The sequence below is a fragment of the Prosopis cineraria genome, unplaced genomic scaffold, assembly GCF_029017545.1.
Source record: "Prosopis cineraria cultivar Desert tree isolate PC_DT_omini unplaced genomic scaffold, ASM2901754v1 PC4, whole genome shotgun sequence".
In the NCBI taxonomy this organism is placed as follows: Eukaryota; Viridiplantae; Streptophyta; class Magnoliopsida; order Fabales; family Fabaceae; genus Prosopis; species Prosopis cineraria.
The window spans coordinates 1,193,777-1,205,138 of record NW_026555335.1 but is presented as its reverse complement, the minus strand read 5'-3'; the positions used below and the strand labels follow the sequence as shown (position 1 = coordinate 1,205,138).

General features: G+C 32.4%; 1 protein-coding gene and 1 non-coding gene across 2 annotated transcripts; both read left to right on the top strand.

Annotated features, from left to right (window-relative positions):
- The first annotated feature begins 242 nt into the window (after positions 1-242).
- Positions 243-347, top strand: LOC129310218 (small nucleolar RNA R71). The gene has a single exon (XR_008593056.1). It is a non-coding gene; the product is annotated as a small nucleolar RNA R71 (small nucleolar RNA).
- A 3,966-nt stretch (positions 348-4,313) lies between these two features.
- LOC129307760 (phloretin 4'-O-glucosyltransferase-like) lies at positions 4,314-6,003 on the top strand. The gene has a single exon (XM_054948636.1). It carries the CDS (start codon positions 4,546-4,548, stop codon positions 5,938-5,940), a length of 1,395 nt encoding a protein of 464 aa, XP_054804611.1. The 5' UTR covers positions 4,314-4,545; the 3' UTR covers positions 5,941-6,003.
- The last annotated feature ends 5,359 nt before the right edge of the window (positions 6,004-11,362 follow it).

Genomic DNA, 11,362 nt, shown 5'->3' with positions numbered 1-11,362 from the left:
GCTCCTCCATCTTGTTCTCAAATTTAGGATCATATTGTGGTGTTGGAATCTCATTCACCCCCTTAACTGCTTGGTTAGCTCGTGTCCCAAATTGTTGAGAATTTTGTGCCATCTTAGAAATGAGATTCATGGCATCAGTTGGAGTAAGTTCTACCAAAGCACCACCAGCTGCGGCATCAACAAACCACCTATCTGTTGGTAAGAGACCTTCATAAAAATGTTGAACCAGCTGCTGATCAGGTATTTGATGGTGAGGGCAGCTGGCACATAATTTCTTAAATCTCTCCCAATATTCATGAAATGTCTCCCCAGTCATCTGACGAATCCCACAAATATCCTTTTTAATTGCAGCTGTGCGAGAGGGAGGGAAGAATTTTTCTAAGAATAACTGTGTCATTTGATCCCAAGATGTAATGGCACCTGGTTGCAAGTAATACAACCAATCTTTTGCCACTCCATCCAATGAAAAAGGAAAAGCCCTCAATTTGATTTGCTCTTCTGAAACTCCTTGAGGCTTCATGGTGGAGCACACAATATGAAATTCCTTCAAGTGCTATTCGGGTCCTCTCCTGTAAGACCATGAAATTTAGGTAGCAAATGTACTAAACCAGATTTCAATTCAAAACTAGCATTTGCATCTAAATTAGGATATTGAATGCATAAATTTTGATAGTGTGCATTAGGAGCAGCCAATTCTTTAATTGTTCTATTACCATTATTATTTTCAGCCATATTTTCCAACTTAACTGTAGAGTCTAAGTCAGATTTAGAATCACTAATAATGCTATCAATCAATTCAGACAAAATTTCAGAGATCACACTATCCCTAATTTTACGGTGCTTTTGATTTTTACGGTTAGTACGACAAGTTCTCTCAATCTCAGAGTTCAAATCAATTAATTTATCTTGTAAAGATCTTGTCATGCACTAATAAACTGGAAAAACAATGAAAAACACCTAAAACAAGTAAAGACAAAAAATAATAATAAATCTTGAAAAAAATAAAAAATACTAGAGAAAAAAAAATAAAAAAAATAAAAATAATGAGAAAGAAGAAAAAAAAACTAATAACCAAACTCAAAAAGTTAACACCTTTGACTCCCCGGCAACGGCGCCAAAATTTTGACACTACTGTCGAACAGCACCAAAATTAATAAAAACTAGATTTTGCAGTAAAGTGCAACCTAGGTCGTCTCCCTAAGAGTCAATAGAGTAACTATTTAAATTATGATTATGAAAAGATAAATAATGGGGGGGTTTTTTTATGATGAAATTAAAAACTAAATTATAAATAAATAAATAGAGGAAATTCAATTAAGAAAATTACCGACAACAAGCAGCGCAATCAATCACAACCCAATCACCTAAATTTAACCTTCCTCGTCTACAAAATAAATTAATTTTATTCAACTTTATTATTCTGGTTTCATTATAATATTTCTCAAATTATCATTCAAGAATTAAACAAGAAGTTAAGTTATAGATTAATTGAAATCTCCTTTAACCCACAACCTAACAATTGTTTTATAGCCACACCAAAAACAAAGCATGGATAATCACCCAAGCCAAGCCAAATTACTCTTACAATGCTATATCAATCGATTATAGCAATTAAAACCTCAGATAAAATTTATAACTCAAAAATTATGCAATAAAGCTACTCTAATCAGTAATAGTAATTAAAGCATAAAATTTAGAGGTAGAGAGAAGAAGAGAAAATTGGAATAAAGCTAAAATAAAATCTTTCCTGAATATTAAAGACTCTGATTAAAATTTAGGATCATGGTTTGTGATTGATCACACCAAAAAAAAATTAGCTCTTCATAGAATTAAAAATCAAACAACATGAAATGAAAAATTGAGAAGCCATCACCCAAGAAATTGGAAGAAGGAAAGACGAATGGCGATCGCTGCTCTGTTTCCCTTCTTTCCTTTTTTTTTTCCCAGATCGTGCTTCCTCTCCGTCCCCCATCTATTCATATATATATATATATATGAAAAGTGGACCCTAATTAAAAATTACACTAAATAATCCAAAATAAATTCAAATAAAATTTTAAAGATTTGATTCTTGATTTGATCTCCAAGCATGCCCATATTCTTCTTATCCAAAATATTCTTCATCAATATCTTTCAAATTGAATCTAGAAAATCTGCACAAATAAAATAAAATTAAATAGCACCTGTGCAAAAATATTAAAGATATTATTTATATTTTAAAATCAAAGATTTAGTTAGTTAAAATTCCAAAACTGAATATTAGCTAATAAAATCAAATAATATCTAATTAAACTCAATTAGCCTTAAATAAATAATTAAAAGTCTAAATTAAAAGAATAAAAATATATAAAATTATCATTTATCAATTTTGAATGTGGACTGCTTCAAAGGGATCCCTTGACGTAAATGGTTTCACATTTTCTTCCATCAAGAAAAAATTTACTATAATGATATTTGAATTGCCGTGATAGAGCTTATTTACTGTGTTAAATTTTTTTTACTATAATAGATTTTTTCTATCATAATAGGCTATTTGTAAAATGTTTTGTTTATATGATAAGTTCTTTTTTACCATGATAGATTTTTTAAAAAAGTTTTGCTCTTTATTCATATGATATATTTTTTTCTACCATCGTAAGGGTTCAATGACATAAAAATAATTTATTGAGCTAATAATTTTGCAAAAAATTGGTTTAAAATTTTGGAGTGCTACGGTTATAACTTATGACCCAGCTATAATTCAATACTTAAACTTTGATTTGATACAACTCAATTTTTATAATTTGTAATTTTAAATATTGATCCCTATATATTATAAAATAAAATTAGAAAGATTAAAATTATTTTGGAATTTGGAGACCAATAAGTTAAGTTGTTAAAGCTTTTAATATTTCTTAATTAGAGAGGCAAATACTAACAGTTTGGGTTAAAACTATAAGAATTAAGTTACAACTAAATCAAGAGTATAAAAACAATTGATGAATTTTCCTATATTATTAAATTTAGTTTGATTTATTTAACCAATAAAAAATAACAGTGATTTATTTAATATTTAAAGAATTATTCAGTGTTTGAAGCACACACATGTAAAATTATTTGTCAAAATGAATGCCAGGGGTGTATATTTGGATGAGAGGAAGACACCACGAAACCACTGTGTCGTAAGTCACTAGTTTTGAAATGTGAGGTGTATATTTGGTAGAAATTTTTTTTTTCAAATTTTTAATTTAAAATTGATTTTTTTCCTCAGAAGATCAAATTATACAAACGAATATACATAATAGAATTAAAGCCATCTTTAATCTGCGTATATTTAAATTTCCTTTTGAATTATATTATCCACTTGGTCAAAAAAATTATATCATCCAAACTTTGGGGGAAAAAAATATCATCCAAACAAATTTTAGATTATTAAAATAGCTTTTTAAGATAAAAGCATCAAACATAGTTACAATAATTGACGATCGTCGTAATTTCAATTTGCAAGCTCTAGTTTATGAAAATTTAAATTTTGCAAAATTCAAAGCAAAGGATCTCTATCGGCGAGTCTGGGGTTCATAGTGGATCGTCGATACCATGTTTTATGAGTACTTTTTATATCTTTACTTGAAAAATTACTTTTCAATTTCATTTTAAACTATTAGTTTGAAATTAACAATTATGTTTATATTCTGTTCTGATTTTTTAAAGTAAAATTTTTAAAATTAAAAAATACAATGAAAAAACAACTCAAATTAGATGCCTAGAAGAAGGTGCATGAAAAAATAGTAAATCCATTTACTAAATTTGATAAATAAAATAATCTGTCAATATAAATTCCCTCTTAAAAGTGGAAAGAAGGCGTCCTAATAAAAATGTGCAAACAAGAGCTCATCGCATTGGTAAATAGTTGACTCGTGAGTTCAAATCCGATTGACAATGTAACCTCTATAAATGTCTTTGGTGTATTTAGTTGAACGACTAAAAATTCACCAAACTTCTGTCCTCATAAAAAAGATGGCGTTTCTTAATGAGATTCTTTTAACCCCGGCCGAATAAGACATACATTGCCAGGACGGATCTACGTTGGGGGCAATGGTTCTGTAAAAGGGTTTGCTTTTTGTCATAAAAAAAATTTAAAATTCATTTGAGCTCCCCCATAATGTTCTGCAGTTCGTCCCCGGTCACGTTGCCGTTTTCAATTTTAATTTTTCAACTCTGAACTTACGTGGTCAAGCTGCCAATCACTTGTCTCTTCATCCCCGCAAATAATTCACACAATTTCACTCCTCCGATCTGTCGCAATCTCAAACCCCGACCCCCCACGACCAAGAAACGCCAAAACGCCCGTCCCTCATTTCCTCCCATACAATTTCTCCTCTATCTCTATCTCTCTATCTCCATCGTGCGTTTCGCTGTCTTAGCTTCGCTCAGTTCCAACTCTCACTGTACTCCACGGCACCATCCCCTCAAAATGCTATTCTCACCATTCATGCTTCTCATCGCATTCTCTTGCACAGACTGATTACTCTAATTATTTGTCCCTTCTCACGCCCCGTCCCTGCCATGGTTCAGCACCACTTTCTTCTCGTCTCGTTCCCGGCTCAAGGCCACCTCAATCCCGCGCTCCAGCTCGCCCACAGACTCACTCGCATGGGCGTCCTCGTCACTCTCGCCACCACCGTCCGCATGCACCGTGGCTTGGACAAGACCTCAACTATCCCCGGCCTCTCCTTCGCCCCCTTCTCCGATGGCTACGACGACGGTTTCAAACCCGAAGAAGGCAAAGTCAGTGACGATTTTATTGCCAGCTACCTTTTGGAGTTGCGGCGTCGGGGCTCTGAGTCTATTGCCAATCTCATAGCGTCCGTCAAGCAGAACGGTGGCCATCCTTTCACCTGTATAGTGCACACCATGCTTCTTACTTGGGCAACAGAACTGGCCCGCCAACTTCATCTTCCATCAGCCCTATTGTGGGCCCAGCCTGCCACAGTATTCAGCATCTACTATTACTACTTTAAGGACGACGACTTCATCAGGAACAAACTTTCATCGGTTTCAAATTTAATGGAGCTACCGGGCCTGCCACCTTTCGAACCGCGGGACCTCCCGTCATTTATCACATCCCCGTCCGGCGTTTATGCTTTTCTCCTGCCTTCGTTGGGAGAGGATCTCCGAATCCTGCAACAAGAACCCAATCCAATAGTTCTGGCGAACACGTTTGAGGAACTAGAAGCCAATGCTCTGAGAGCCGTCGGTGACAGTTTCAGAATGATGGCAGTCGGCCCATTGGTGCCGTCGGTTTTGTTACACAGAAAAGACTCTGTAGACAGCTGCAATTATGACTACATGGAGTGGTTAGATTCAAAACCAGAGTCATCGGTGATTTACGTATCGTTTGGGAGCCTATGCGTGCTATCCAAGAGACAGATGGAGGAAATAGCACGCGGGTTGATAGACAGCGAGCGTCCATTCTTGTGGTCAATTAGAGAAGAGAAGGAGCAAGAGAAGGTGAGCGAGTATATGGAGGAAATTGAGGGAAAAGGGAAGATAGTGAGGTGGTGCAAACAGGCGGAGATACTTTCACACAGGTCGTTGGGGTGTTTCGTGTCGCACTGCGGATGGAATTCGAGCTTGGAGAGTTTGGCGGCAGGGGTGCCGGTACTGGGGGTGCCTCAGTGGGGAGATCAGACCACAAACTCCATGTTGACGGAGCAAGTGTGGAAAACAGGGGTGAGGGTGAAGGTGGCGGGCGGCGGCGGCGGCGGAATTGCTAGGGCGGATGAGATAAGGAGGTGCGTGGAGGAGGTGATGGGGAATGGAGAGAAAGGGAAGGAGGTGAGGAAGAACGTGGCGAGATGGAGGGAGGCGTCGAGGGGAGCCATGGAGGAAGGCGGTTCCTCTGATAGAAATCTCAGGGCCTTGTTGGATCAGCTGAGTGCAGCACCCAGTAATTGTTAATTACTAGTTTTTCTTTCTTTTTCGTTACGAGTAAGAATGAAGGGTGATTAGATTAATTCGGTACTCTCTCCCTCTCCAATAATGAGTGTCTGTGACTGTGAGGGCTTTACAGCTTTTCGTGGACCCAAGGGGGAGGGGATTAGCTCTGTTGTATTTTAAATTAATTGTTACAACCCCGCGCATAAAAGCAATAGCATTTTTAAAAGCTGAAGATATAAGATAGTAATATGCTAAAACCCATGAAATTAAACTCTAAAAGATTTGAAATTTACAAAGAAATGATAAAAGATGAAATTAATTTTTAACTCAAGGTGTAAAGCAAAATTGACGCAAGAGGGGAGAATTATAATTCAACACGTTGCTTCAGTGTGCTGAAGAATGAATCAGAAAAATCAAGGAAAAAAGAAAAGGACTTGATTCGATTTAGGAAGAAGCAATGATAACATGAGCTGGAATTTCCGCTATTGCCATTCGCATCAGAATTTCAGAATTAAGATGATTAGAGGTTAAAAAAATGGGTGTGAGGGCGCGACCGCGCAAGAGACTGTGTTTATATTGCTATTACCATTGACACTGTCTGTCATAGTAGCTCGACCATCACTTCGTCTCTTTGGTTTTTCGATCGTTTGATTCTTCAATGGGTTTTTTTCCCTCAAAACTTATCACCAATGACTCACTCATACCTTAAATTGTCGTTGCTCTTTCATCGAAGCCATCCCCTCCTGCCAACTGTTACACAACAATCTCAACTCTTGTGGTTCTCAAAATTGTGCAAAGAACTGGAGAAGAAAATGTGTTTTTCTTTTTTGAATTTCTTTTTTAAGACGGAGGCATTTTGGTCAGATGACAACATTATCAAATGAATAAACAAATAAGCTTGATCCTTAAAGTATACTGGTTCTTGGGACCAATTTCAATTTTAAGGAAGCCCTTTTAACCAACTTTCCTAATATTTTTGTCCATATATTTAATAAAATTTGTTATGTCAGATTAATGAAACACATATAGTACATGATAAGGGAAAAATATTTTTATTGATTTTTTTAACACAATTTAAGAAGAAATAAAATTATAATTTTTATTTTTAACACACACCGCGATGCTCTCATTCTTTATTTAAGCGACTTTATTCTCCATATTCACTGTCAATGCAACTTGAAATAGAAACTATAGTTTTATTATTTTTTATCAACTAAAGTAGCCTTTTGTGTATTAAACAAACAATAAAAAAATATTTAAAAATTATCCTTGATAAAAATTTTATAAATATAAATATACCTTTAATACAAAAACTATGCACTATTAACAAGCCAAAAAAAAAACAATGAAAGAACTAATACAAAAACAATTATTTAAAAATAGTATAATTTTTATATTGTTAGGGCTAAAATATAAAACATAACTCAAATAAATCACAAGGCTATTTCAATTGAGTAATCGAGGAGTCAGACCCAATCTGGATAAAGAGGCCGGCCCCGAGCTCAATAAAAGGCCGTGATGGAATAAACATGTCGAAATCTTGTCAGTTCCAAGCATTGAACTGTTGGCATATAAAGATACAATTCCAAGTGATTTCAAAAACTAAGGACATTATGCTCAAGTATCTCAGTAAATTAAAAATGGAAAACATAGAATAAAGACCGTGCCATAAGTTTTGTGAGATTTTTGATTATTCGGCAAAACGTTATAGGTTTTAAGGGAGAGGTTACCACTACTCTAACACTATAAATAGAAGACGAAGACATATAAGAAAGAAAGTCAATATCCAATCAAAGATTTGTATTTTGCACCTTTAGCCTTTAGTTTTATTAATTAGCTTTTACTTTCAATCTAGGCTTGTAATTTTTTTACATTTTAATAAAAATTAAAACACTCTCTGCTCTGGATAACCCTAATATTTTAAATTAAATCCTAATAATATTTATCTCATATAGCACCAAACCTCTCCCCTTTATATAATACGAGTCTGACCTCTCTATCCATCAGAACATAGTTGAGAGAGAACGCTTAACTGGCGTCCGTTTTATGCATGATTTTGAACAATTGAATGACAGAGACTGCTATTCTGACTTCATTGCATGACTCACTGAGAGAAACGATGGATGTTTCCATTTAATCTGGTTCCTGATAGGTGGATTAGTTAGTGTTTTTTCGAGGAATGTCCCCATAAACAAGTCATTAAAAAAAGACGGAGAAAAGCAAAACAACAAATTAAACGGGAAACGCCAACGCCAACGAACACCTTGCAACTTGCGGAAACAGAGTGTAACCTGAAGATTTCCTGTGCGAATAACACAAAGAATAGAAACGCCAAGTGTTAAATAATGTAAACTGGTAAGTTGCTTATGTTTGAAGTATCGGTTTCTCAGTTGGAACCGGAAAGGGATTAGTGGAAAGCAAAATGTACGGAGCCGGAAAATGTTTTCAACATCATTTTAGATCTCTCATATAATCTTATGAAATGCGGAAAATTTCTTTAGAAAACAGATTAAATAAAGAATTATTTCCTATTTTGACATAAAATGAAAGTTATTTAGACAACTGTTGTTTTTTTTTTGTCCGACAAATATGGGGAGTAAATAGAAATATGTTTAATAACATTCATTATACTAAGATTTCCAATGTAAACGGAATTATTTTATTATGTCTAACTTGTAAGGAATGATTCAAAGAATTTTGCTTGAAAAATGGAACTGCAATATATAAAGTAATTTCGTACAATGAAAAGTTGATGATGAAAAATGGGGAAAAAAAGGTACAAGAATATCTTGTTTGTTGAGAATAAAACAATCCATCAATTTCACTAACGAAGGCCTCCTTTATTTAAAGTTTAAAAATAAATAATTTTTAAATAGTTTAGATATTTTATACAAAAATTATTTTCTATTTCGTTACAAAAATAAAAAATTAATTATTAATTACTTATTTTTAAATTTTATAATATTTTTCTTGATTTTTATTTTATAAAAATAATTTATTATTATATTATTTTAAAATTTTTATAATATCTTTACATATTCCATTTCTTTAAAACACTCTCCCTCATTTATTCTAGTAGATTATTTTCAGGAGCTACTAAAAATAGCTTTTTAAAATAATCAAAACTTTATTTTTTTATTTTGATTATTTTTAAAAGTTTAAACAAATATAATAAAAACTCACCAAATAGATATTTTTTTTTCAAAAATAAGTGATGCTTTTCATGAAATAATTTAAAACAAAGGGACCCAAATTTTCTTTCAACATTAAAGTGAATGATCTTTAATTTATTTAATGAGCAGATATTTATGTTGTAATTCTTGTGTAAGTGTGTCAAAGGGAAAAATCTCACATTACACATATGAGTAAAGCTCCTAATGTATATATGCTAAAGAATTAAATGGGTTAGTAAATGGGTTTGGGGGAGAAGTGTGATGAAATAGCTTATAAATACTTGATAAGATTTGTAGTTAAAAACTATTCCCTTTGGTCTATTTATAGAGCAGAGAGAGAAGAATTTTTTTTTGTCTTACTTATAAATCATGTTATTAAATTTTTATTATAAATTTTTTCTTTTATCTTTTATTGAATGTTGGAGAGATAAAATATATTATTGAAGTATATATATTTAATAGGGGCAAAGTTGAAAATGTATTAAATTTTAAGACATAGTTAATGAGTTTTAAAATTTTTCTTAATACTGGTGAAACATGTTAAATGTAACTTATAAATAGGATCAGAGGAGTACATGCTACTTCCAACAATTTATCTTTTAAAATAAGAAAAAACAAAATCATCGATCTCTATAATTTTATTAGGTTTTGAATTTAATTCCTGTAGATTTTTTCTAGAATTTTTAGTTATCATAGTTTCGACAAAATTGAGTGACATTTATTTTTCAGCTCTCTAATGATGTTAAATTATAGGAATTATAAGGACTAGAGATACTGAAAACAAATTAGAGGGGCTGAAAGTAAGATACGATAAACTTACAGGGACCAACAATTATATTTTTTCTTAAAATGAAGACCAAAAAAAGTAGATGCCTACTCTCACTTGCAATCCTTGCAACAGACATGAGCCAACTAAGATTTTTAAAATCAAACCAGCATTTTACACAATCTAAAAGGAACATATAAGATATAAGACATGTATACAGTCTGGATGGAAGAAATTTGTGTGATGATTTCCATGAAAATACTCTATAAACATGAAATCAAAACAATAAATAAAATCAAGCAGAAAAAATTACAAATACCGTCAACAAGTACATTATTACTATTTTCCGAAATTTTTTTTTAAATGCAACTTAATGTTGATAAATTAATTTAACAAGAGGACATTATTAATTCTTTTTAAATTCAAAACATTAAGATATCAGACACTTCATTCAATTGTATCGAGTAAAATCAGTGCAATACGCGGGATGAAGTATAGTTTTTGTGAAAAGTTACACTATTTTAATATGCAGAATTTTCTCCAACAATGTTTTCTTTCACAGGTGCTGGTTGTCAACGTTATGATCTTATTTAGCAACTTTTCAAATGTATATGCTTTTAAAGATTATAAAGACGCAATTTTGAAGACCTTTAATATTTCAATTCCCTACACAATATCGCATAAAAATATGTTAATTTATGAAGACATGAGTTTTCAAGATACTTATATTTTTATTTTGAAAATATTTCATCACAGTATAAGGTGTTTCGAATTGAAAAATAGATGTGCGAGTTGATAGCCTGACATGGAAGTGAGGAGAATAACAGGCGTGGGTGAAACGTGAAAGTAGCAAGGTTTTGGAACTGGATACGGGGCAAGCTCACCTGGTTGCGCTGTTTTGTACATGAAACGTCCAAAAGCAAGAGCCCAGTTTGATCCAGTCTCACTCCAAAGCAAAAACCAGTCTGCCAAAATAGGCACTAGCATGTGTAAAATACTATGGGTGAAAATTTATATCTTATCCTTATATATTTAAAATATTTATTTTTAATTAAATTAAAACATATGCAGCTTTTATAAATTATTTATTACATAACAGATTCTTCTTGTTATTAATAATATTATTAATATATTAAAATTCACATGTCTTAATTTGATTGAATAAAAGTATATATTAAGTATAAAAAGTTAAATACATAAATATTGTCCAATAGTAAAATATAAAGTTGTAATTATAGGTTGAATAGATTAACATAGCATTTGAATTGATGAATTTTAATTTTAATTTTGGATTTAAAATTCACATATTTTAAATTCTCTATTTAAACAACGTAACAAAATTTAAAAGTAAGAGAAATAAGATAAGATTCAAAAGGGAGATGTGAGATTGAAAGTGACTAGCTTACTTCTATAAATTAACTAGTGAGTGACGAAAACAAAAAATGTGAGAAGTGGTGGGACGAATAGAAATGTCTCGCTAGTAAAAAGTGTAAAAATAATGAAA